The 27801-nt window shown below is 45.5% G+C and overlaps 2 protein-coding genes across 5 annotated transcripts in view; one reads left to right on the forward strand and one right to left on the reverse strand.

Annotated features, from left to right (window-relative positions):
* Positions 1–15578, reverse strand: part of BBOF1 (basal body orientation factor 1) — a 33101-nt gene extending 17523 nt beyond the window's left edge. The window contains exons 1-4 of one of the 3 annotated variants that reach the window (XM_058655518.1): positions 15424–15577; positions 12207–12435; positions 7048–7113; positions 4477–4620 (exon numbers count right to left, since the gene is read on the reverse strand). In XM_058655518.1, coding sequence (XP_058511501.1) covers positions 4477–4620; positions 7048–7113; positions 12207–12435; positions 15424–15479 — 495 coding nt within the window. In that variant the 5' untranslated portion in view covers positions 15480–15577. Of the gene's footprint in view, positions 1–4476; positions 4621–7047; positions 7114–12206; positions 12436–15423 lie in introns of all 3 variants that reach the window. The other 2 variants (XM_058655520.1, XM_058655519.1) reach the window with 2 other exon arrangements.
* Positions 15579–17387: 1809 nt separating this feature from the next.
* Positions 17388–27801, forward strand: part of ENTPD5 (ectonucleoside triphosphate diphosphohydrolase 5 (inactive)) — a 32637-nt gene continuing 22223 nt past the window's right edge. Inside the window, exon 1 of one of the 2 annotated variants that reach the window (XM_058655636.1) lies at positions 17388–17420. The gene's annotated coding sequence lies outside the window, so the exon portion shown is untranslated. The remainder of the gene's footprint in view (positions 17421–27801) is intronic. The other variant, XM_058655635.1, reaches the window with a different exon arrangement.

The raw sequence follows: 27801 nt of genomic DNA on the forward strand, positions 1-27801 counted from the left end.
ACAAGTTTATACCCTCCAGGGCCAGCACTGTGACTCAGCAAGTTAAGCTTCTGCTGGTGGCACCTAAGCCACATATGGGCACTGGTTAAGTACCAGCTCCCTGCTAATGGCATGGGAAGGAAATGGAGGATGGCCCAAGACTTTAGTCCCCTGTACCCACAAAAGGGAGATCAGAACAAGCTCCAGGCTCCTGGCTTCAGATCAGCATAGCTCTGGCTGTTGCAGCCATTTGGGTAGTGAACCAGCAGATGGATGATCTCTCTCACTCCTCTCCTCTCTTACTTTGCCTTTCCATGTTGGAAAGTCACAAGAGCTGGAACTAAGGTGATCTGTAGCCTGCAGCCAGGAACTTCTTCCGGGTCTCCCATGTGGGTACAGAGTCCCAAGGACTTGAGCTTTCCCAGGCCATTAGCAGGAAGCTAGATAGAAGTGGAGCAGCCAGGACACGAACCAGCACCTACATGGTATCTGAGTGCGTGAAAGTCAAGGATTTAACCACTGAGCCATCACCTGGGCCCTGAATAACTTTTGATAATCTATTTAGTCTCTCTTTAATTTGTACAGTGAATTCCACAAACTCTCTATAACTGACTTTCTTTCTTGATATTTCTTTCAACATTATATTCTCAGACCCTCACACCTGTCTTAATTTTTGCGCTCTTGGGATTCCACAAAATCACTGATTTTTTTTTACAGATCAATGTCTTTTGCATGTGAATTTTAAGTCTTTCCCCAACAACTTCTTGTGGAAAGACTACAATCCATTTCACCATTAGGTGGCAATATGGTTCTTAAAAAAATAACAAAAATCTCACACTGGGGCTCACTATACAGAAGAGGACTATTTTGAGAGTTCCTGTAAAAGTAACTACATTAATTTGTTGCATTTTCACATAAAACAAAAATTGACATTCCTTCAGCTATTTTAAAACTTCTAACAGAACAACATGTTTGAAATTGGTGAGTTCTCGGTAACCTTGGTGTAGGGCATGGGGTCTGCTAGGAAACTGGATGTGTCCCCCTGGGCCATAGCTCCAGGCTTCTCCTGCTTAGCTACCAAATCTCTGGCTGGTCTGAAGATGCCATGGGTCGGCTGGTTGCTGGTCACAGCTCTTGCAGAAATAATGTCTGCACTTGGTGACCACGGAGTTCTGGAAGGCCTGACAACAGCTGAAACACCTGCATAGCACCTCCGCATTCCCGGCCTTGTCCATCTCATCGCAGGCGTTGTGGCGACCTCCCGTTGGGTTCACCCTCCATCTGCCACCCGTACTTGCCGCAGAGGAACTTGCAGTTTTCCCCGGAAGGCCGTCTCCTCACAGCCCTTACAGAGTGCACAAGGCCTTACTCATGGTCCTAGGGTCCTGTCCGGGGCCTCACAGACTGTGGGGAAATGGGGATCTGTCGGTAGATCTTGTTGCCCTCCTTGTCCATGTCCAGCTCGCAGCCCGTCGTCGCCCCCTCATCCTTGGGCCCCCGCCTGCTTCGCCAAACCTGAACAAGTGAACTTGCACACCACGTCAAAGATCTCGGGCTCCTGTCCTTGCTCATGCCCCCAGCGGTTTGGGTCTCCACAATCCACCTGTCATCAGGCACTGCCGCACTCTTCAGGATCATCAGGTTGGGGGCCCGTCTGCCTCTTCTGCACCCGGACCACCAAGAGGCTCCCATGCAGCAGAAACGTGGCGTTCCTGCGGGCGGCAGCCCCTTTCCACCTATGCTTCTTGGACAGGAAGGCGCACACCTGCTCAGCTCTCTGTCCTACCAAAGGCTGCTCTGTCATCTTATTACCCTGAGCTCCTAACGGGCTGCAGTGTTCCTGGTAACGGTTAGCTCGTGGCATCACAGCCAAGCGGTGCCCCCTGGAGGGAGCTCTCAGCCTATGGGAGAGCCGCTGGACCTGGAGTCCCAGAACCCCCTGTGAGACAACTAGAAAGCCTCAACACTTGATAAAAATTATGGAATGTTGCAATGTACCTTAGTTCTTTTTTGTATTTTCTTGTATGTATGTGTGTGTGTGTGTGTGTGTGTGTGTTCTATTTCACATTTTAATTGACACAAAGGACAACATGGTTCATGCCTCAAAGAATTTACAATCTAGTGGAAACACAACAAATGTGAGCGTCAGCCTGGGGAGAGCATGCATTTGAGTTGAGCCTTTGAGCAGCTGGTAAAATTTTAATGGACAGAAATCAGGGATACAACTGGGGTGGGGGGAGAATTAAGTGAAAATATTCCTATATGGGTGGAAGGTCTTAACTTTCACACCAAAGTGCCTGACAGTAATTCTGTTTTCAATAGACAATGCTTCACCAAGTTGACCATGACATTGTCAGGCCTGTGATGGTTTAAGATACCCCGTAGAAGGAAGGACAAGTAATCATGGACACTTCTTTACAGAGAATACACATCGATTTATAACTGGACCAAATACTTCTTTCTTTTCCTTTGCCTTTTTTGATGCACAAGAGCAAACTACTGAGCCTGGGACAGACTACAGTGTCTGTTCAAACATAAATAATGCTTGCTTGTGAATTTTAGACACTGGCCAGCTGCAGTTGCAAAGTAATCTGTATCCCCAGGCAGCATGAATGGAATTTATTGCAATAAAATGCAAAGGAACCTAAATAACCAAGGGCATGATAAACACGGGTTCCAGCGTCAGTGAGCTTCACTCAACCTGATGAATGAAACCTTGATCGCTTAACAGGATGCTTTGCCTCTTACAAGCCTTAGCCAAATTATGTTTGTAGCTACTTAGTGGCACACAAAATCCTGCTATGGCCTCCTCATGATAAAGTCAAGCCATGAAGCAAGTTCCCCAAGGAACTGGACTGACATCCAGAAATGTTAGCAGACTCGCAACCCGGCCTCAGCACTTGGCTCAGCAGCCCAACCTCTTTTTTTTTTTTTTTTTTTTTATTGTATTGTTGTTGACAATCTTTACATAGCTAATTATGGTTAAAGGAAAAAAAAGGTTCAGGGGGTATAGGGAAGTGGGTAATACTATTATGTCCATATTGTTTCCATCATGTATCTGAGGTAAAGGGGGATATTGAGGGAGAAGCCCCACCCGGTTTCCCGCCCATCCCAAGTCCCGGATGTGGGGCATGCTCCGAGATATTTGCTCAAGTGGTTTTAATAGTTCTCCAGTTATGAATCGCTGCCAGTTTCACTCGATGAGGTCGTCCACTGATTGATATGGTCCATCATAAAGTCTCCGTTTGCCCTGTATTTCGCTGCCAACATATAGCTGAGATGAATGATTGACCTGTTCTGTCTTCTGTCCTTTCCTGGTTAGAGTTCTGAGTCCAGCAGTTCGATTAGCCCAACCTCTTTATCAGCTCCCTTTAAAGCTCCCAGACCAGCCTCACAAAAGTTGGCTTATTGCTCTCACTGATCAATAATCTCTCACTCACTCTCAAACCTTGTGCTTGTTACTCTGATTTGGCACCAGGACCAGGACTACGCTTTCAGTAACAAGTTGATATAATTCTTAACATACGACACAGCTATTTTAAGTACCTTATATTAATTCCTTTAATCTTCAACAGTTCTATGAGACAGTAACTCTATAGTCAACATTCACAGATGTGGAAGCTGCCTGGCACCTTCTTGTGCTATTGACTGCATTATCACTAGCAGAGTAAAACCATATTCTGAATCATTTCTTTAAAAGAGCCATGTCAGAGAAACTTCCTGAAAGCGCTTAGTGATCTGGCCCTACTCACTCAAACCACAGACCTTTTTAAGTTTTTCTAAAATTATTCTTCATCAGCCTAAACATATAAACATGGGGAAGGGCGTTGTGGTGGCTGATATTGGGTAAGTTCATAAAGAAATCAAGGTTTAAAAGGTCTAGCATCTTGTTCTATTTGCACTACATTTTGGGGATGTATGTCGTAAATGAAGCTTTCTCTAAAGCAAAAAAAAAAAAAAAAAAAAAAAGGTCTAGCAGGGTCCAGCACTATAACCTAGTGGCTAGAGTTCTCTCCTTGCATGAATGCATGTGCCGGGATTCCATGTGGGTGCCGGTTCTTGTACTGGCTGCTCCACTTCCCATCCAGCTCCCTGCCTGTGGCCTGGGAAAACAGTGGAGGGTAGCCCAAAGCCTTGGGACCCTGCACCTGCACAGGAGACCCAAAAGAAGCTTCTGGCTCCTGACTTCGGCTCAGCCTCTGCTGTTGCAATCACTTGGGGAGTGAGTCAGCAGACAGAAGATCTTTCTGCCTCTCCTTTTTCTGTAAATCTGTGCAATAAAAGATAAGTAGAATCTTAAAAAAATAAAAAAAAGGTCTAGCAGTCAAAAATCTTTGGTACCCAGGTCTGACATGGTAGGTTTTCCTCTTTTTCTCTCAGCTAATTAAAAAAAAAAAAAAAAGTCAAGACTTCTATACTGTCTCATAGTAGTAAACAGCTTGTGATGGCTTCTGTAGGCCTAAGTAGTTAGTTCTAATCTTGAAAAAGAAAACTTACATCATCTAATTCTTTTTCCACTTGGACTTTTCTCTTCTGAAACTGTTTTATTGTTTTCAGCTCTGTCTGAATCATGCCAATTTCTCTGATTCTCTGATGGAACTGTCCCTCCAGCTGGTGTATTTGCATGGTGTACTTGTGCTCCTGCATTCAAAAAAGAGATTGTAAATGAATTTGGAAAAAGAAAAGAAAGTTCTACAGAGTCAGGTTGCCATTGCAACCCTGAGCCATTTGTACATCTTTGAATAAATGTCCCTTTGTATTCTGTCTAAAGTTTTTAAATATTTTATTTGAAAGGTAGAGAGATGCGGGAGGAAGACAAAGACAAGGAGCAGTCTCATCCACTGGTTTCCTCCCCAAATGGCCCTAACAGCAAAGTAAGCAAGGCCAGCCCAGGAGCCAGGAATTCCGCACAGATCTTCCAGGAGGGTGGCAAAGACGTGCTGAGCCGCTACCTACTGTCTGCATCACCTGCTGTATCAAGAGCATGCACTAACAGGAAGCCAGAATGGAGAACAGTCAGGACTCCAATTTGGGCACATCAATAAAGGACTTAACTGCCATGCCAAATGCCTGCTCCCTGCATAAAGTTTCGTTTCTATAAAAAGATATCAACTGCCTGAAAAAAAATAAATAAAATTTTTGGAAATTTTCCATATAGGATTGTAGAAAGGATGAAAATGTAAATAGTTATTTCTTTCAAAGAAATAATCTAATCTCTAAGGTTAAATAACATCCGTAATCTAAATTGAGCTAAGAAACAAGGGGAAGATAAACGTTCCTCATAAACGAAGCAGAAAGAACAGGAGAAAGGAGGAGTAAGTCTTAACAAAACAGAAGAGAGGTAGAAAAGGAGAAGGAATCAACAGAGAAAGAAGTAAAGGAAGAAGAGAGAAAAAAAGGAATGAAAGGGGTGGAGAAAAGGCTTGAGAATGTAATCAAGATGAATGGAAGATATTTAAAAACCAAACGGCTCCCAAACAGGTTAAAAAAAAAAAAGACGTTTAGCCTGCCTACCTCACAATATAATCTGAAACTACTTAACTAGCATTTTTCATCAATCACATTGGCAAAAATCAATGTACTATATCAGTGCATGACAATGCATTATTGGTAACACTGCAGAAATGGGTAGTTTCATATCTATAGAGGGAAATTGGGCAACATCTAGAAAAATGATTCATCTTTTTTTTTGAATGAGCAATACCACTTCTGGGAATCTATTCCCAAAGACACAATGGCTAAAATGTGAAAAGATCCCCATGAGGTTCAGCATTGAATCACTGACTGTGGCACCAGGAAGTGGGAACAACCATATCTTCTGGCAAAAGGGGACTGCCGTGGGGTGCATGTCTTCTCCCATCCTGAACTCTGAATCCCTAGTGCCATGGTATTTAGAGGTGTGGCCTTTGGTAGCTAATTCTGTTTAGATGCAGACATGAAGGTGCAGCCTCCGTTAAGGGTTTGGTGTCTGTAAAAGGTTGGGGACACCAGAACTTTCTGTAACGTGAGGATACAAGAAGGCAGCGGTCCATGAACCAGGACAGCCCTCACTACGAGCCTTCCCGAATTGACATCGTGACCTCAGATTTTTAGCCTCTAGAACAATGAAAGAATAATGGATATCCACAGGAACAGGGCGGAGATGGTATGGCAAAAACAGGGATAACGATCATACTTTCCAGGGACAACATGATGGCTCAACTGGTTTATCCAATTACCAGCATCCCCAATGCACATCTGTTTGTATCCTGGCTGCTCCACTTCCCATCCAGTTCCCTGCCTAAGGTGTGGAAAAACAGGATGACCTAAAATCTTGGCACTCGAAGAACATGGGAAACCAGGAAGAAGCTCCTGGCTTCAGATCAGCTCAGCTCCAGCTACTGGGGCCACTTGCAGAGTGAATCAGGAGATGGAAGATCTTTCTCTCTGTATCTCCTTCTTTCTGTAAATCTGCCTTTCCAATAAAAATGAGAAATAAATAAATCTTCAAAATATATACATCTTCCAATAAAAATGAGAAATAAATAAATCTTCAAAATATATACATCTTAACTTCATCTACCGAAAAGCTTTGCAAGCAATAACAAACTCAGGATCAAAAAGCACTTCTAACAACAGATAATTTTATGAAATAACATATTTGATGTATTTTTAAAAATTATTTGTTTTTATTTGAAGGCAGATTTACAGAGAGAAGGAGACAAACAGAATCACCCATTCCTGGTTCACTCACCAAATGGTCAAAATAACTGGAGCTGAACCAGTCCAAAGGCAGGAGCTTCTCCCATGGGGGTGCAGGGTCCCAAGGCTTTGGGCCACACTCTGCTGCTTTCCCAGGCCACAAGCAGGGAGCTGGATGGGAAGTGGAACACCTGGGACTCCAAACTGGTACCCTTGTGGGAGGCCACAAGGAGCAGGCTTAGCCTGTGGGTGATAAGGTTATTTTTAACCTTCTGTACAATCAAGTGTCTTGGCTTTAAAGTCATTGAGCAGTTTACACAACTTACAATTATTGAGTCTTAAATACCTGAATTCACAGGAAAATGTTAGTAAACATAGGTAACTCACCATTTCTTCTTTTTCCTTTTCAGCTTTTTCCTTTGTTTCAATCAACTGCTGTTTCAATTTTTCAATCTGCAGAAAATGAAAATACAGAGTAAGGAAGGTGAAGAAATTGTCCTACCTTTATTTGTGGCTTACTTTTTGCATAATGTGCAAGCTAACAGGGTAGGAAAAACAGTAAAGTGGGAAGAGGAGAAGGTAGGAACTCACCCAAAACCTTCATCTGCAATTTTCAGTTTTCAAAATCCGGTTATCATGAGAAAAACCTGGGTTAACTTGTTTTATTGTGGCCAACAATAAGTATTAAGTTTTTCATGTTAGCTGTTTCTCAGCATACAGCTAATAGTGTCCAGTATATTCACTGCTCAATACATGTAGCTTTAGGACTTTCCATCTTGCAAAATTGACTGAATCATGATTAAATATATATTCTTCTCCCAGTCCTTGGCAATCACCTTCTGAATTTTCTCATCCTTTGATGGTGATTTCTTTAAATACTTCATGTACAGAATTGTACAGTGTTTGGTCCTTTGTGACTGGCTCACTTGCACTTAGCAACTGTCAATTGATTTCTGGTTGTTCCCACCAGCGCTGCCATGAACTTGGGTGTGAGCAGCTCTCTGAGATGCTGACTTGGCATTCTTTTAGCTACACATCAAGGGATGAAACTGGCAATTCCACTTTCAACTTTTCCTGAGGAAATCCAATAATGGCTTCCATAATGATTACATTCTCACCAACTGTGCAATGATTCTAATTTCTCTATACCCATGTCAACATTTATTTGGTTTCTCTATTACCGTGAGATGATACCTTGGTGTAGTTTAGAGGTAGGTGCATTTCTCTTATGTGAGTAACCATTTTCCTTATAAAGAAATCTGAACTCTTTTTTTAAAAGGAAAATAACTGACCTTATGGTATAGTCGGTAAAGCTGCCACCTGTTATCACTGGTATCCTATATGGGCACTGGGTTGGAGATCTGGCTGCCCGACTTACTTTTTTAAAAAATATATATTTGCTTTTTCATTGGAAATGCAAATTTACAGAGAAAACAAGATACAAAAGGATCTTCTGTCTGCTGGTTTATTCCCCAAGTGGCTACAATGTCTAGAGCTAAACTGATCTGAACCCAGGAATCAGGATATTCTTCCAGGTCACCAGTGGGTACAGGGCCGCAAGGTTTTGGGCTGACCTCTAATCCTTTCCCAGGCCACAGGAAGGGAGCTGGAAGGGAAGTGGAGCAGCAGGGACACAAACCGGAACTCAAATGGGATCCCAGCAGTTGCAAGATATACACAGAGGAGGAGAGACAGAGAGGAAGATCTTCCGTCCGATGATTCACTCCCCAAGTGAGTCGCAACGGTCGGTGTGCGCCAATCCGAAGCCGGGAACCTGCAACCTCTTCCGGGTCTCCCACGCGGGTGCAGTGTCCCAAAGCTTTGGGCCGTCCTCCACTGCTTTCCCAGGCCACAAGCAGGGAGCTGGATGGGAAGTGGAGCTGCTGGGATTAGAACCGGAGCCCATATGGGATCCCAGAGAGTGCAAGGCGAGGACTTTAGCCGCTAGGCCACGCCACCGGGCCCAATAAATCTTTTTTTTAAAGGGTAACATCAATCCACAAAAACTGTAGTTTTTTTTTTTTAAATCTAATTATTTTATTGAAAAGGAAGATTTACAGAGAGAAGGAAAGACAGAGACAGAGAAATTTTCCATCCTCTTGTTCACTCTTCAAATGGCTATAACAGCTGGAGCTGACCACATCTGAAGCCAGGAGCCATGCGCCTCTTCTAGTTCTCCCATGTGGTGGCAGGGACCAAAGGACTTGGGCCATCTTTCACTGCTTTCCAGGCCACAAGCACAGAGCTGGATGGAAGTAGAGCAGCCAGGGTATGAATCAGTGCCCATATAAGATCCTGGCGTTTTTCAGTGGAGGACTGGCCAGGTGAGCCATAACGCCAGCTCACAGTTCTTTTTAAAATGTATATACTTCACACAAATGTTCAGTTGTTTGACTTCTCTACTTCCAATATCATCTTGGATTTAGGTTTCACTGCTTTTAGCTTTTTCACAGCATTGGCATACTCACAAACTACTCATTCAGGAAGGGAAAAAAGTAACAGATGCCTAGTATGTGTGACAGCCTGTACTAGGCACAAACAATATGGTACTTCACAACAAAAAAAAAAAGAGTCTAAATTCTTCACTTCTCTGAGGTTTCATTCTAACCAGACTAAGACAATTACCAAGTGTTTAAGAAACATGTGTTATATTGGGGCCGGCGCAATAGTGTAGCGGTTAAGGTCCTCGCCTTGAATGCGCCGGGATCCCATATGGGCACCGGTTCTAATCCTGGCGGCTCCGCTTCCCATCCAGCTCCCTGCCTGTGACCTGGGAATGCAGTCGAGGACGGCCCAAGACTTTGGGACCCTGCACCCGTGTGGGAGACCCGGAAGAGGCTCCTGGCTTTGGATTGGCTCAGCTCTGGCCATTGCGGCCACTTTGGGAGTGAACCATCGGACGGAAGATCTTCCTCTCGGTCTCTCCTCTCTGTATATCCACCTTTCCAATTAAAAAAAAAATCTTAAAAAAAGAGAAAGAAACATGTGTTATAGTAGATGGAGCTCAACACATGTGCCAAGGAAACTAAGACAAGTGAGGAAGTGAGTGGTTTCAAAGTTTAAAGAGGGTGATGAGGGAAAGGGTCTCAATGAGGTGGTAACTGAAAATCCTACGGAAAAATTCACAGGTGTGTGCATCAGCCTTGTGTTGGAGTCATGCTTCCAAGGCACTCCAGTATGAACTCACACGCGGACGTGTGCAGAAGCAAAACCAGAAACAATTTACAAAGGGTGAAGAACAAAGGAAAGATGTCCAAGTGACTATCAGGGAAAAAAATGATAATGAGATCATCTACATCTGTAAGACTGGCAAACGCTGCACAGTGTAGTTCAAGCGCTGCCCAAACTGTAGGTGAAACAAACATCCACTCTAATACACTGCTTGTGACAGTAAAAATTGGTAACAGTTCTTGTGAAATACAAGTGGCACATACTCCATAATGTAGCAACCTACTTTCAGCTGGCTACTCTACACACTCACACATGGGTGCAAGCAAACACACACCAGAATGTCCACCTGATGTCTGTTTGCAACATGGAAATGGAATCTAAATGACCAACAGAAGGGTAGGAATAAATCAGTTTGGGTTCATTTACCTAATAGAATTATTATAAACCAATTAGGAATGAATTTCAAATCAGAGTATGCTGGAACTAGCTGCTTATAAGGCTGGCAGCCCACACTGAAGTGCTGCTTCAAGTCCAGGTTACTTGGTTTCTAAACCATCTTTCTGCTAATGCACCCAGAAAGCAAGCAGTTGATGGCCTGATTCTCTGAGCCCTTCCAGCCATAGGGAATACTTAAATGATTCCCAGGTTAGGTCTAGTCCAGCTCTGGCTGTTGCAGCCTTTTGGGGAGTAAACAAGTAGATGGAAGATCTTTCTCTCTGTGTCTCCTTCTCTGTGCAAATCTGATCTGCCTTCCAAATGTAAATTTTTATTGCAAAGTCAGATATACAGAAAGGAGGAGAGACAGAGAGAAAGATCTTCCATCTGTTGATTCACTCCCCAAGTGAGCCGCAACAGCCAGAGTTGTGCCAGTTCGAAGCCAGGATCCCGGAGCCTCTTCTAGGTCTCCAACGTGGGTGAAGGGTCCCAAGGCTTTGGGCCATCCTCAACTGCTTTCCTAGGCCATAAGCAGGGAACTGGATGGGATCCTGGAGCTAGGTTACTGTGCTGGGCCCTCTGGTTTTTTTTTTTTTTTTTTTAAGCTTTATTTATTGGGGCCTGGCACAGTAGCCTAGCAGCTAAAGTCCTCACCTTACATGTGCCAGGATCCCATACAGGTGCTTGCTCGTGTTCCAGCTGTTCCACTTCCCTTCTAGCTCTCTGCTTGAGGCATGGGAAAGAAGGCCCAAAGCCTTGGGACCCTGTACCCGTGTGGGAGACCGAGAAGAAGCTTTGGGCTCATGGCTTCGGTTCAGCTGCTGTTGTGACCATTTAGGTAGTGAACCAGCAGATTGAAGCTCTTACTCTCTGCATTTCCTGGGCATGGGATATACTACAACTCTGTATTATTTCACAGTTTTTGCTTTGTCAATTTAAAAATTGTTAGCTGTTAAAAAAAAGAAATATGAGGTCTTTCTCTGCCTCTCCCATATATTAAATATTTTAGAAAGAGAAATTCCTACTATTTTAGAATTATAAATGCCACATACTATGGTGTTCTTAAGATAAGGTGGATCATAATGTTCTTATCGTCAATCTGTTCATATGACAAAACATGAGAAAATAACTGAAAATGACAAAGAGCCAATGACAGTAAAACTATTCTGAGATAGCATCTTGTTTAAAGGAGAGTTAAAGTCAACTGAATTGCCTTAACTATGATGACATTTCAAACAATTAAAATCTCTAAATGGTTGGCATTGTGGCACACGGGTTGAGCTGCTGCCTGCAACACCAGCATCCCAAATGAACGCTGGTTTGAGCCCCTGCTCTTTCACATCAAATCGAAGCCTCTGTTAATGCTTCTGGGAAAGCAGCAACAGGCTGCTCAAGCACTTAGGCCCCTGATACCCACAGGAGACCTAGATGGAGTTTCTGGCTTCTGACTTCATCCTGGCCCAGTTCTGACCACTGTTACCATTTGCGGAATGAATCAGTGGATAGTAGATAAACCTCTCTGTGTCTCCCCACACCACTCTCTCTGTAAATCTGCCTTTCAATTAAATAAATCTTTAAAAATCTTTGAAAAAATTATTTTTAGATTTGAAAGGCAGACTTAGAGAGGGCAAAATAGAGAGAGGGAGACATAATGAGAGAGCTCTTCCATCTACTGGATCATTTCACAAATGGCTATGAGGACCAAGGCTGTGCCAGACCAAAGAGGAGCTTCATGTGGGTCTCCCTTGGGGTGCAGGGGCCCAAGGAGTTGGTTCATCTGCTGCATTTGCCAGAGCAGCCAGGAATTAAACTGGCACCGATATGGGATGCCAGGCCTGCTGGCTATGCCACAGCACCAGCCCCATGAACTACATTTTCATACCGGTACAGCCACAAAGATAGGTAATAAATGAGGTTTAGGAGGCGTTCTACATACCTACCGTATTGTCTTTCTCGTGGTCCTGTTTTTTCAGGTAGCTTAATACAGACATTGTGTCTTTCTCCATTCTATACTGCTGTTTCTTTAGCTCCTCATTACTTTTTGCCAGTTTCCTGGAGGTATCACGGTACTCAATCCTAGAAAGCTCAGTAACTTCCAACCTGGCCTCCCAGAGAGAGGCATTGGCCTTGGCTCTCTCCACCACGGAGTCTTCTACTTTCACAGACTTCCTGCAGGGCAGAGGAAAAGCACGGCTGTGAGTCCTTCTCTGTTCTACCACACATCAGAACTGTACCTCTTGCTCCTTTCAAAGTTTCCTATGCTTGCCACTGCCTGGCACACATGAGTAAATACTATTGGATGCTAAGTTAATGAGAAATACACATTTGCCAGTATTCACAAAAGAGAGTTAAAGAGGTACTTCTTCCTGGAAGAGGGGAACTTTGAAGCATAACTCTGAGTGACTAAAAAATTAAGAGGAAAGGAACAATAAATCAAATGTGTTTCAATCTTCATGGCTTTTCCTTTACATGTCTGATTCTCCCGTATTTAAATCACACTTTCCATTTCTACTCCCTTCATTCTTTTTCTTTTCTTTTTTTTTTTTAAAGATTTATTCATTTTATTACAGCCAGATATACACAGAGGAGAGACAGAAAGGAAGATCTTCCGTCGATGATTCGCTCCCCAAGTGAGCCGCAACGGGCCGATGCACGCCGATCCCAAGCCGGGAACCTGGAACCTCTTCCGGGTCTCCCACGCAGGTGCAGGGACCCAATGCATTGGGCCGTCCTCAACTGCTTTCCCATGCCACAAGCAGGGAGCTGGATGGGAAGTGGAGCTGCCGGGATTAGAACCGGCACCCATATGGGATCCCGGGGCTTTCAAGGTGAGGACTTTAGCCACTAGGCCACGCCGCCAGGCCCTCCCTTCATTCTTTACCTTGGTTCTCCCCACAGCATTTACTACCCTACTGCATGAAGGTCTGTTTGTAATGTACCTGTTAGCCCACCCCACCCACTCCATCTCCCAGGTGGGTGTTGCTTTGTTTCTGGCTACACTTTGGACCAAATAAGAATCCCTTCACGGTTCAAGTATGTGAAACATCTATGGTGCCACTGTGTAACAGTCTTGAAGATGCCTGAGAAATAAACCATCATTCTTCATAAAGGGATGGAGAGGAAACTTTTTAAAAGGCAGAAATCTCAAATCAAATAATAATAAAAAAAAGGCAGAGATCTCAATGAGAGACAATGAAATTTAGAAAACAAGCTTTATGGTACCAGGATTAACAAAACAGTGTCCCATATACAGGGCTTGTATACAGATACAGAAACAGATAATATAAAAGACTCCAAGCACATTTGAATTCTACATATTCTCACACATGTGTGGCCTTTCTATACTGTCATTCTCTGTTTCCACTCCCCATTCCTGATTTTTAGCCCTCTTTCCACCCCTAATTTCACCCTTTGGTTTCCTTCCCATTCAGGTCAACCCCATTTCCCAACCCCCTTGTCTACATCTCCTCATCCCAATGATTAATTAGGCTTTAGTGGCTGCCTTTCTGTGAACATCCACTTGCTGCTGCAAGGTATGAAGTGTAAAGTGTACACAGAACTAACAGATTCAGACACCTCTGAGCAGTGCAATCACACAGCAGCGTCCACGCAGCCCTTATCAAGCAAGGAGCCTTGGAAAATCCGAGCAAAAGATATGTTGCTCTTTGTTTACCCATGCTGCCAAGGTCCTGACCAAATGCGGAAACAGAGGCGAGTGAATTCCAGGAATGTGACAAGCCCTTGGCCTTTTCAAAAAGAGATAGAGTGCAGCTGGCACAGTACCTCACAGGCTAATCCTCCACCTTCCAGTGCTGGCATTTCATATGGGTGCCATTTCATATCCTGGTTGCTCCACTTCCCATCCAGCTCCCTGCTAGTGACCTGGGAAAGCAAGGGAGAATGGCCCAAAGTCTTGGGACCCTGCACCCGCATGGGAGACTTGGAAGCAGCTCCTGGCTCCTGGCTTCGGATCCACTCAGCTCCAGCCATTATGGCTATTTGGGGGAGTGAAGCAGATGATGGAAGATGTTTCTGTCTCCTCCTCTCTGTAAATCTGCCTTTCTAATAGAATTAAAAATAACAATAACGAAAACAGCTATACTAACTGTGCAGTAATATTTTAAAAAATTCAAACTGTAGAATACTGACACTGGGAAGGGTGTTTGGTGTAGCAGTTGAGTGATTTTTACACTGTATCCCTGGATCAGAAGTGTCTGGTCCAGGGTCCTGGTTTCTCCTCTTAAGGTGTAGCCCAGGAATCAGCAGATGATAGTTCCCCATACACGGGTCTCCATCACCCACGTGGGAGACCAGAGTTCCTGACTCCTGGCTTGGGCCTGGGCTATTGCCGATGACAGTGAACCAGTAGATTTTTTAAAAAAAAAAAATTATAATTATTTTAATTTTTGATGATTTTTACATAGTTGATTGGGGGATTAAGGTCAAGGGCTACAGGAAGGTGGGTGAGATCACTATTTCCACATTCTCTTTTTTTCCTTCCTGTATCTCAGTCTGTCTTTTAAATAAAAATTAAAATTTTTTTTTCAAGAAAGGACACTTACATTAACAAATGAGATGGGGGAGGGGGAACTACAAAAAAATATATTTTTTGGATTATCATTTTACCAGGAAAAACAGATGTTCCAAATGACAGTAATGATTATCTCTGAGTAACTGAATTTAAGGCGCTCTTTCCCCCCCCCCCCCGTGGTATTTTTCTGTGGTTTCCAAACTTTTGGGACTGAGTGAGAAATACTCAAGGGGCTTTATTAATATCCTCAAGTTTGGGGAATCCCATCGTGGTTCGATTTATGGCGCTTTTGGACAGTAGGTAACACCCCAAAGTGTCCAGGAACTATCCCGAGAACCACCCAAAAGGCCGTCGGGCCGTCCAGCACCAACGCCAGCCCGCAGACTGGCCAGGGCTAGGTCACGACCTGCTTTCAGGGCACCGAAGGTCTGGGGAATAATCTAGTCCAACCCTTCCGGTTCGGCGGGCTGCCCAAAAGCTCCACAGAACTATTTCAACTATCTGAGCCACACGGCAGCGAGTAAGAGCCGGTCTACGTCGGCCAGCGGAAGGTAAGCACCCCAGTCTTCAAACCCCGGTGGGCCTGGAGGTCCAGGCAGAGGCAAGCCCAAGACGCCGCTGCTTACTTCCCCTTCTTGCTTTTGGCTTTGGCTTTTTTCCCGTCCTTCCCCTTCGACGACATCGTGGCTTCTCCTCCGAGGGTCTGCACTGCCTTTCTACCTCAGGCCGCCGCGGCCAGGGCCCCGCTCCGTCTCTATGGAGACCAGACGCCGAGGCAGTAACGTTCTCCGCCCTGGCACTCCCCACCCCCCAGCCCCGCGCGGCCGTTGGGAGCGCAGCGCGCGGACCACGCACGCGCCGTGACGTGGCCTCCACGCTCCGGTGCCGGGGGCCGGGCCGTGGAGGGCGGGGCGGAGATCGCGCCGAGGGCGCTGGGATGCCGCGCCTGGCCGGGCGCGCGCTCCTGGTGAGTGAGCCAGTACCCGCGGCGGGCAGCCGTGCCTGTCCAGGGCCCAGGCAGGGCGGACGGGAGGGGGAGGCGGGAGTGGACCGGCCTTGAGCCGTGGCACCGCGGTCCTGCAGGCCCCGCGACTCTTGGGCAGTCGGGGCGCCCTCACCTCAGGAGGCTTGGGTCGGTGCCCGTGCGCGCCAGCCCCCGACGCGCTCAGCGGAGCCGTCGCTGCCGGGTTTGCAGCTTTCTCCCAGTTTCCCCCTAGGACCTTCTTTCTAAAGAACGCCGTAACCGGCGTGGCTGCACAGCTGCCTGAACTCGCGGCTTCTTCCCCAGCTCGACCGGCACTCCGGTTCCTGGCTTGTAGCTCTGAGTGCTTGTGTGAGGGCGAACGCGTCCAGCGGATGTCCAGGGCCGAGCATGTTTGGAGAGGCAGTTGAGGACTTGTCCCAGGGCATTGGTTTGAGGGCGAGGCTCTTGGGTTCAGAAGGGCCTCGCGTTCGGGCGCCCCAGACTCCAGCGCTAGGGGAAAGGAAGGTACGGGATGTGGGGCTCGGGTCCGGAGCCACTGGTGCGGGACTGGCCCCCAGGTTCCCATTTGCTGATAGCTGCGGCTTCCGCACCTCGGTTTTCATGCAAGTTGCGTGAAGTTGCTAAACTCTTGGAGAAGACGCTTTTAAAACGGAGAATACTTAAAGCGTTTCTCTTTCTCTTTCTGGAGGGCAAAATGTTGGGTGATTTTACTTTCATTCAGTACGAGACATTAGGAAGATGGGGTTTTCCACCCCCCAGTCTACAGTTAAGAGCCTTGTGCTGCTGTGCGTGCAGTTCAGTTTCAGATACTATCAACTGTCCTTGGAGAAGTTTCTATAGGGGACACCCCTTCCTGACCTCTAGTTCCCCGGTCCTTTGCACACACACACACACACACACACACACACACACACACACACACCGTTTTCACTGACATTTCTATTTCCGAATTGCGATTAGATTTGATGATGAGTCCCCAAGAGGCCCTTCAAGCTTGTCCATCTCATCTGCAGGCAGGACTGTGGTTCACGTCGTGTTTCCACTGAATCCCTTCCTGCCCACCACTTTCCCTAGTGTGTCTTTCATGGGTGACACCCACCACTGTCCGGGGAAGGGGTTGCCTTGAATATGGAGTCTGTAAAGTTAGGGTTAATGTGTATTTAAAGTTCTGGAGAGGTGCATTAACGATAACTTGCAAAAAAAAAGAAAGAAAGAAAGAAAGAAAAAGTAGGATATCTCCTGGCTCAGGCTGTATATTAAAAGTGAATTCTAAAAATTGGTGACTTTCTGATATGAAACTCAAAGCCCAGACTTTCATCATTTGAACATAGGCCTCCTGATTAGTTTTAAAAACATGGAAAGTTGCCTGTGATAAGATAGTTTGTATACATTTTTATGGATGGAATTTCTGTGACATGAATACGACTGAGAAATGCAGAGAATGGATGCTCTGGTAGAGGGGATGTAGAATCGGAAGCTTTTTGAATCTCCACGTTCTGCACCATAGAACTTGGATGTTGTTATTCAGTCAACTGTTGTTGAAAAGCGACAGGTAGTGGAGCAGAAAGTTGCTCTTTAGCGATGTGTCCAGGACTGAATTCTGATGCAAACAAGGTCATGATGGTCCTTGTGGATAAGGTAGGTGTCTGACGGAAGATTAGCAGCTATGCTTGGCTGCAGCTGTAAATGTGCCTCGTATGCACCTGGGCACTTACTGGTCGTGTACTTTGCTTTATTTTTCAGTTTGATTCCCTTAGTGTCTGCCAAATAGTACAGATTGTTCTCTTTCCATGACTTAGATGATGACCACCGACCACAAGGATCCTCCACACTGTGGGAAAAAAGGAAGAACAAAGGATGGGATTAGGTGGAATAAGGTGGGGCAAGGGATGGGAGTAGATAGAATAAGGAATGGGCAGGAGAAGAGTTTGGGAACATGGTAGGGAAATAGAAGGTGAAGCAAAGGTGACATTGGAATCCAGCAGTGACTCAGAAAGTGAAGGGGGAGTCTGGAAACATAACAGAAGGATAGGGAGCAGGGAAGAGGTGACCGAAGAGGAGGTGAGCTCGGAACATGGTGGAGGGACTGGAGGGGTAACGTACAGAGGCGGGTAGGCCGAAGGCTCTGAGAAAGATGTGTAGGGAAGCTGGCAGAGGAGGTGGGGGAGGAGAAGAGGCAGTCAGGATGAGTCATAAAAGGTTCTGGCAGTTCAGAAAAGGTATAGTTAGGTGAGAAGTCCAAGAGATCCTGGGGAGATGGGGAAGGCTTAGCCTTGGCCAGGAGACCCCGAGTTGTGGAACAGGGAGCATAGGGCAGGAGTGGAGCTTCCAAAGAGCTTCTACATGTGGAATTTCAGACCATTTACTCTCGCGACTACAGAAATTACCCAATTCCGTGAGGATCTGAAAGTCAAACGTGCCTTCCGCTGGCCATTTGGAGCCACTGTCCAACAGATACTGTGGCCAGGCCACGGTTGAAAAATGGACAAGACGTTTTTAGTGTAAGTCCTGGCCCAGACCCAGAGTTTTAAAATTGGCCAGTAAACATCCTATGGGGGTTTAGGAGTTGTGGGCTCAGGACATTTTGTTACCCATCCTGTATCTTGCTGCTAATCTAAACACAAAGAAGGCGTCCTGGCTTTGAAATTCAGACTTGTGCGGAACCTGGTTCCCCGTTAAGGAGGGCCAGTCAGTACGGGGGAAGTCTCACGCCCCACTGAGGGCCCTCAATCGTGGGAGCCAGTAAGCGACCAGGGTGTCCCCCATCTCGCTGAGGGCTCAGGACAGGCAAACCATGTGTACACAGTTTGGAAGGTCTGCAGGAGGTTGGAGAGAACTTTTCGGGACAGGAGGAGCAGGGTGGAGGGGCTTACCTCACATCTCTCACTTTGCAGTTGGCAAAGGCCTTGGGGCTGGCGACTTGGAGGTGGGAAGAGGATGGGGGGGCTCAACTGTTCAGGGAAGCCCCTGCATCCCTTCCCAGGATTCAGCACCAAATGTTAGATGATGACCACCGGCTACCCGCCTGCTGGTGGAATAATATCAGCAAGTTATCCATAGTTGTAAAGGAAGCTTTATTGGAAAATCCACTCTTGGGCTCCCTTCGCACAGAGCGGAAGGAAGATGGAGGCGAAAAGGGACAGCTGAGATATGTGTCTGGGAGTTTTATACTCCTCTAGACACTTGGGCTGGCAAAGGGGCTGTAAGGAATGTCTGTAAGGAATGTCTGTTCAGGTGTGCCATTGGTCGCACCAGGCTGGTGATGTAACTGGCTCCTGTGGCCCCTCCTGTTCTGGGCTGAAGCCTGGGAGACTTGCTGGGTCTGAAACAGATCCAGCCCCTTGCCTCTAGTGCTGTGGGTACCCCTCAATGGCTATAGTACTATCAAGTATAGAATTGTTCAACAAGCCCTGTAAAGAATTAATTTAGTGTTCTTACGTACCAAAATAGGAAGTATAATTGATTTTGTTCTCTGGTAGTTCCCAAACTGAGTTTCCTCTATAAAGTTATGTGTGGTTTTACTCTGGTTTACCCTGAAGACTCACCTCACAAATCACGCTTGAAATCATCTGATGGCAGATCCTATTCTGTAAGTAGAAAAGATTGGATAAACAGCTTTTGATTTTGTTTTCACACAGCTGTTAGAATCCAGAATGAATATGCTAGTGTTACCAAGCTGTATCTAAAGAGACAAATCAGTCTTACTTTCTATCTCTTTCTCCTGTCTCCTTCCCTTGCATCTGCTGGCTTCCTTGCCAAATGCCTGCAATGGCGGGGCCGGGCTGGAGCCAGGCTGTGCTGTCAGAGTCGCCTACATGGATGGCAGGAACTCAATTAGTTGTGCTGTCACTGCTGTCTCCCAGAGTCTACACTGGCTGGAAGCTGAAATTAGGAATTAGGGCTGGGAGTTAAGAATTCATTAAATAAACATCATCTTGTGTTATGACCGGTTCACACCCCTGTAGGGACATTTAAAAGAAATCTTACAAGTAAGGGATAAAGACTTAATAATTTTTTAATTAATTACATTGCATTATGTGACACAGTTTTATAGGTACTGGGATTCCTCCCACCCCTCCCTAAACCCTCCCCCCATGGTGGTTTCCTCCACCTTGTTGCATTACCACAGTTCAAGTTCAGTTGAGATTCTTTCATTGCAAGCATATACCAAGCATAGAGTACAGCATCTTATTGTCCAGATAAATTCAACGGCTTCTTGGGAAGACCATCTCTGGTCTGAAGGTAGAGCCGACAGAGTATCATCCGGATCAATTAAAAGCCCCAACATAACATCAGCAACAATTTATAACGTTAGGGAGTTAATTGACACAGTAACCAATATGTTAAAAAAAAAAAGAATGCAAGTTCTTAACCACATCCTGTGACTTCTTCATTGACATTTCAATTTTATTTTATATTTAACAGGGTTCTATACACCTTAAAATGGCTATAGATTACTATTCAGCTGTCTCGTGTCTATTTTCATTATAGTATTTAGCATTTTATAGTGTTGAAGCATAATTTTGCTGAACCTGGCTTTTTTTCTGGTAGTCTAGACTGGCTTATAACTCTAACAAGACGTATGTCAACAGTTTAGGTGCAGAACAGTTTTAGGAGGGGTGTGCAGAGAAATCTTCAGTACCCTAGTGAGGAGTAACTAATCTTTGTATTCCACCTAGTAAGGTATAAGTGAATCCATGCTGACCGTTTCCTGTCTGATTCTAAGCTTTCCTTATTGTTCTCTGTCTATCTATTCTAGATTTTTTGTTTGTTTTGAGGGGTTTCTGGAGCGATCCTGATGATCATTGCCTGAGAGGGTGGGGTCCCAAAGTTGGAACCAAGCACGGATCAGAGAAAGCTCCCCTCCCTAGTCCCGAAGGAAGTTTACTGTTCTGTTTCTGCGGACTGCTCAGGGCTCCTGGCTGTTGTTCTGATGCCCTGGATCCTGCGAGGAAGGATTTGGACTTCTTTCATCCCATGTGGTAGATCAAGCGGGAGTGGATGACTCAGAGTTCTTGGGAGACTTAATAATTTTCAAGCAAATTAGAACATGAAGTGTTTTATTTATATACAAGATATATTATGTAGTTATTAACATTTTATTTTCACATGATTCCATTTTTTGTTAGTTATCCAACCTAACAAAGCCATTAGCATGGAAAGCCATTAGCATGTTATATATCCATTAAGTGTTCATGTATTTAAGAAGCATTTAGTGAGTCCCAACCATGTACCAGCCTGTGGGATAGCTTGAGGGGTGGCAGTGTTGGATAAGAAAGACCCCTGACTTGTAGTTGCTTACAGGCAGGTGTGTAAGCCTCTGACCTGTACATTGATCTCTGAGAGTACATGGTCTTATCGGTAACTATAACCAAATATTGAATAGTGGAAAGTACTGAGCAGTCATTGACCAAGGATAGCCCTCTGAAAACACAGAACAATAGGGAACAAATTCAAAGTAGTTTAGAGCAGTAGATCCTGTTGTGTTGTTCACAGACCACATCAGCATTGCAGATTCACAAGCTTCTGAGACCGATGGAGGTGGAAATGCTGGCCGTGAGGCACTGCATGTGGTTTGAATGTTGGACTAAAGCAGAGGGTGCTGGAAGTAGTGAGGGGAAAGGCAGGCAGGGCCCTCATGGTAAGGGGGTTACACTGACCAGCAAGGAGTTGGTACATTGTCCTGCAGGTCAGAGACTCATCAACTTTTTTCTTTTAAGACATATTTAAGAGGAAAAGCAAAATGACTAAGACAAAGCTTCCATATGTTGGTTTGTTTCCCAAATGGCTGTATGAACTGGGCCTGGGCCAGGCCAAAGCCAGAAGCCTTGAACTCCATCCAGGTCTCCCACATGAGTGATAGGGCCCCAAGAACTGAAGCCATCTCCCACTGCTCTTTCCCAGGCACATTAGCAAGGAGCTGAACTGGAAGTGGAGCAGCTGGAACTCAAACTGGTACACATATGGGATGCCGGCTTCACAGGCAGCAGCTTGTCCCAGTGTCCCACAATCCCGGTGGCCTGACTGAATGATTTGTGAGTTAGGACTTGATTTAACCTACAGAAATGTTTTCTTTAGCTTGTGTGGATGTTTTAGGATTTGCTTTTGTGGTTTTTGTTTGTTTGTTTTTGTTTTTTTTTTGTGGAACTCATCATCACCATTTAAAAATCAATGCATTTGGGCCCGGTGGCGTGGCCTAGCGGCTAAAGTCCTCGCCTTGAAAGCCCCGGGATCCCATATGGGTGCCGGTTCTAATCCCTGCAGCTCCACTTCCCATCCAGCTCCCTGCTTGTGGCCTGGGAAAGCAGTTGAGGACAGCCCAATGCATTGGGACCCTGCACCCACGTGGGAGACCCGGAAGAGGTTCCTGGTTCTTGGCTTCGGATTGGCGCACATCGGCCCGTTGTGGCTCACTTGGGGAGTGAAACATCGGACGGAAGATCTTCCTCTCTGTCTCTGCTCCTCTGTGTATATCTGACTTTGTAATAAAATGAATAAATCTTTAAAAAAAAACAATGCATTTTATGTAAACATCTTTACTGTTAGATACCTTGAAAAATTGGAAAACCTGGCAGCAGAGCTGCTTCATTTCGCTTTAGTAGCAATTGGTGGTAACAGCGAGAAGTTGCCCCTCTATGGGGGATTTCTGCTCTCCAGTCGGCTAGTCTCCACCACTTCCTGTTGTTTTAGCTACAACTTTGCTCATTTGCACTTTGTGTCTGGCCTCACAGGTGTTTGAGTTTGTAATCTCTATTGCATATAGTGGGAAATTGATGAAAAATTTGAGGAGAGTGACATGATTTATGTATCATTAATTCAACATTTGTAGATTGATTAAACATATATGCCAACTTGTACAGTGCTGAATAATTAGTGTTCAAAGGTGAGTGAGACCCTGCTATTGTGTGGCCTACTGTCTGCTAGAAAAATTATGAGGACATTGGAGGAAGAACTGGTCTGTGAATTTGAGAATAGAGACAAGTATAAATACCATCAGAGTCCAAATGTAAAATAATGACTAGAATTTAGATATCAGAGGAGGAATATGAGGAAAGATATTTCAGATGAAGACTCTTGTGTCCTCAATAAAAGGGAAGAAACTAGAAGACATGAGAGGAGAATTCAAAGATAATTATATCTGTATATATATGTATACACACACACATATAAAGTCTAATTTATTTTTTTAATTTTTTAAAAGATTTATTTTTATTGCAAAGTCACATACACAGAGAGGAGGAGAGACAGAGAGGAAGATCTTCCGTCCGATGATTCACTCCCCAAGTGACTGCAATGGCCGGTGCTGTGCCGATCCGAACCCAGGATCCAGGAACTTCCTCCAGGTCTCCCACACGGGTGCAGAGTCCTAAGGCTTTGAGCCATCCTCAGCTGCTTTCCCAGGCCACAGGCAGGGAGCTGGATGGGAAGTGGAGCTGCCGGGATTAGAACCGGCACCCATATGGGATCCCAGCATGTTCAATGCAAGGACTTTAGCCACTAGGCCACGCCGCCGGGCCCAAGGTCTTATTTATTTTAAAGGCAGAGTCACAAAGAGAGAAAGAGAGATATTTTCCATCCATTGGCACATTCCCCAAATGGCCACAATGGCTGCGGCTGAGCTAGATCAAAGCCAGGAACTGCCCATGTGGATGCAGAGGCCCAACCACTTGAGTCATCCTCTGCTGCTTTCCAGTTGCATTAACAGGAAGCTGGATTGGAAGTAGAGAACCAGGATTTGAACCAGGATTTGAACATGGGATACTGGTGCTGCAGATGGTAGTTTTACCTGATACACCACAGCACCAACCTCCTTAGCTACTTCTAACTCTATCAGTGTCGTTATTCACAGTGTTGTACAATCATAACTACTGTTTTATTTTCAAAAGTTTTTCATCACTCCAAAAAGAGCCTGGAGCGTCTTTGGGGTCTTCCATATGCGTGCAGGGTCCCAAAGTTTAGGGCCATCCTCCTCTGCTTTTCCAGGCCATAAGCAGGAAGCTGGATGGAAAGTAGAGTAGCGAAGAGACAAACCAGTGTTCATATGGGATCTTGGCACTTGGAGGTGGAGGATTAGCCAATTGAGCCATTGCACTAGGCCCTAAGGGGAATACTTCCTAAGAACAGTATGGTTGCCCGAGACCACGGAAAAATAATAAATACTTAAATATACCAGTTTTTTTTCTATATGTATGTACTTATAAGAAAGTTTAATTTGTAAGTGTAGCATACAGAATAACAACAAACACAGAATCCAAGAACTCCATTCAAAGCCCAAGCTTGTGGGTTATCTGCTGCTGCTTTCCCAGGCACATTGGCAAGAAGCTGGATTGGAGATGGAGTAGATGGGTCTCAGAACCAGCATTCCGATATGGGATGCCAGCACAGCAGCTTCACCTGTTGCTCTATTATTCTGTCCCCTGTTATAAAAGTTACTTAAAACTTACAAGTTAGGGCCCAGCATGGTAGCCTAGTCGCTAAAATCCTTGCCTTGCATGTGCCAGGATCCCATATGGGTGCCAGTTCGTGTCCTGGCTTCTTCACTCACTGTCCAGCTGTCTGCTTATGGCCTGGGAAAGCAGTAGAGAATGACCCAAAGCCTTGGGACTCTGCACCCAGATTGGAGACCTGGAAGAAACTCCCGGCTCCTGGATTTGGATCGGCTCAGCTCCAGCTGTTGCGGCTACGTGGGGAGTAAACTATTGGATGGAAGATCTGTCCTCTGTAAATCTGACTTGCCAATAAAGATGAATAAATCTTTTTTAAAAAGATGTTTTTAATTGGAAATGCTCAAGCTCCTATGTGGCCCTCACTAATTGCTATTCCCTTGGTTCAGGTCATCAGGCTTGGTCGGTATGACCTTTGAAATATAGCGAGGTGATAGTGTGTGACCCTTGGGGTTGCATTAAGACAGGCATGGTTGTTCTGCCTTGGTTTTTTGGGATTCCTGTCTCTGGAAACCAGCTGCCATGTTGTGAAGATACTGAGGGAAGAAGCAGCTGAGGCTTCCTGCCAATGACCAGTGTGAGCTTGTAACCATCGGCTGAGTCATGGAGGAGGGTCACCCAGCCCCAGTTAAGCCTTATGTGACCTAGACCCAGCCTACATCTTGACTACCATCTCCTGAAAGGCCCAAACTCTGGAGCTACAGAAGCTGTGAGATTGTAAGTATGTATTGTTGGTTGACGTTACTTGTTTGGGGGATTATTTATTCTCCACTAACAGATAACTAATGTCCAGCATACTAAAATAATTTTAGAAGAGAATTTGATAATGTAAACAGTTTTTAGTATCTTCTAAATTTTCTTTGAAAGCTTATCATAATTTTAATAACTCAAAAGTATTTGGGTTAAAATTCAATTTAACTATATAATTCATAGGTTTAGGAAAAATCAAATTAGTTATAACTACAAAAGTGTACATTTCCCCTTTCTGTGGAACTTAATAGTTTATTGCTATCACCAGTTTCTACTGGACAGCAGTTTTTATTATTATTATTGGAAAGTCAGATATACAGAGAAGAGACAGAGAGGAAGATCTTCTGTCCGATGTTTCACTCCCCAAGTGGCTGCAATGGCCAGAGCTGAGCTGATCTGAAGCTAGGAGCCCGGAGCCTCATCCGGGTGTCCCACATGAGTGCAGGGTCCCAAGGCCTTGGGCTGTCCTCCACTAGTTTCCCAGGCCACAAACAGGGAGCTGGATGGGAAGTGAGGCTGCTGGGACATGAACTGTTGCCCATATGGGATCTCGGGCGTGCAAGGTGAGGACTTTGGCCACTAAGCTCCTACTCTGGGCCCTGGACAGCACCTTGATCATTGTAAAGGAGAACTTGAGCTGTATCAGCGAACAGAAAGGTCCTTATGTTGGAGGAACATGGACCATAAATGTTACAAATGAGCTCTCCAGAACATGAGATCATGGTAAGTGCTATAGAAACAAAACAAAGGAACATCAGAGTAAGGGGAATTCAGTGAGCAGGCAGAAGTGGGTGCATGTGAGGTTACACCGCTAAAGATAGGCTTCCATAAGAAAATGGAGTTGAGCAATGATTTAAAGGAATTTATCAAGTGGACGTGTTGGGGGAAAGATCATTCTAAGCCATGCAGGAGGAGCACAGAGGTCAGTGAGGAGGCAGCCCAGAAGATGGACCCTGAGTAGGTGAGTACAGGAAAGTGATGGGGATGGTGGTTGAGCAGGTGGATCCATGGATGTTGTCAGACTATGTCACTCTGAGGGAAAGGGGGAACTGTTGCTGAGTTTTGCACAGAAGAAGGGTATCTTGTGAGAACATACTAAGGAGTATGGGTGAAAGCAGTGCAAGGGCAGGCACTGGGCTGAGTGAGATGTAGTTGGACCAACCACATTTCCTATCTGAATGTCTGGGTTCGATACCCACTTCAGTATCCCCGACCCCAGCTTCCTGCTTATACAGACCGTGGGAGGAAACAGTAAGTGGTTAGGTTCCTGCCACCTGGATGAGTTCCTGGCCCTGGACTTGAACCATTGTGGGTATTTGGGGAGTGATCTTAAATGGATAGTGGGAAGGAGCTCTCTGTACGTCTCTCTCTCTCTTTCTCCCTCGCTCTCTATCTCTCTTTCTCTCTCTCTCTCTATATATATATCTATCTCCTTGTGAGTGTCTTTACCTCTCCAGGCTTTTAAAAGTTTTTTAAAACAGTACTGGGCCCAGCTTGGTAGCCTAGCAACTAAATTCCTCGCCTTTAATGCGCCAATTCTAATCCTGGAAGCCCCACTTCTCATCCAACTCCCTGCTTGTGGCCTCGGAAAGCAGTCAAGGTTAGCCCAGAGCCTTGGGACTCTGTACCCAACTGGGAGACCCGGAGGAAGCTCTGGGCTCCTGACTTTGGATTGGCTCAGATCTGGCTGTTGTGGCCACTTGGGGAATGAACCAACAGACAAAAGATCTTCCTGTCTCTCTTCCTCTCTGTATATCTTACTTTACAATAAAAATAAAATAAATCTTTAAACAACACAGAATAAAGTTGGAAAGGCAGATTGGGTTGAATAATAATGCATACCCAATACTCAGCCATGGAGCTTGTGCTTGGTAGGCGCTGAGAAGCCATTGACGACTTTGAGCAGGAGTGTCAGCAGTGTGTGTGGCAGCTCCGGGGAAGGAAGACTGGAGTGAGCAGCCTTGTGAGGGCAAGATGGAGCGAGTAGATCGCGTGAGAGAGGAAGGGGCCCCAGGGCAAGATACTAGCCACAAAAGTGGAACTCTGGAAACATGCTGAGTTAGTGTGAGGAGCTGAGATCAAAAGCTGTTGAAGATGTTCAGATCACTCTAAGACTCCCACATGCTGGTGCAGGTCTCTGTTTTCTAGCCTCGTCTCTGCACGTTTTCTGCCCCACCTTATTCCCATATTTGTCTTTGCTTAGAGCCATTTTCACATAACCTTTCCCAGGTTACTCAGAGGTTAAGAGCAAGTGTGTACTGCTTCTGTATAAATAAAGGGGACAGCTTTCTTGCATTGTCCACTATGATCCTGAAATTGTAGTGGTCCACTTTTCTCTATGCCTACTCCATGCACCCTTTGTGAGTTCCGAACTCGGCTGGAGCTGGACTCCGGCACACTGGTTCACTCTCCAAATGGAGGCAGCAGGCTAGAAGCCAGGAGCCCAGTTTTCCATCTGGGTCCTCCCACATGGATGGCGGGGACTCAGGATGTGACTCATCATCTGCTGTCCCCAAAATGCACATCAGTAGGAAACTAGATCAGAAGCAGAGCATCCAGGACTGCAGCTAGGGACTCCGGTGTGGGATGTTTGCTTCATCCCACCGTGTGCTACAGTGCCTACCCCAGGTGTGGTTGTAGGTGTCACCAGTGCCAGACACTGGGTATCTTGAAGTTCTGTTACAGAACTTTTACTCTGGCGCCTGCCATTTAATGGACATCTGTGATCGTTTGTAGTTGGATGAGTAGTGGTGACAGTGTTCTGCACTCCAGTCTTGCTTACATGGCACTGCAAATCCAGATTTGTGATACCGTCCTGCTCAGAC

Source organism: Ochotona princeps, chromosome 26, assembly GCF_030435755.1.
Source record: "Ochotona princeps isolate mOchPri1 chromosome 26, mOchPri1.hap1, whole genome shotgun sequence".
In the NCBI taxonomy this organism is placed as follows: domain Eukaryota; kingdom Metazoa; phylum Chordata; class Mammalia; order Lagomorpha; family Ochotonidae; genus Ochotona; species Ochotona princeps.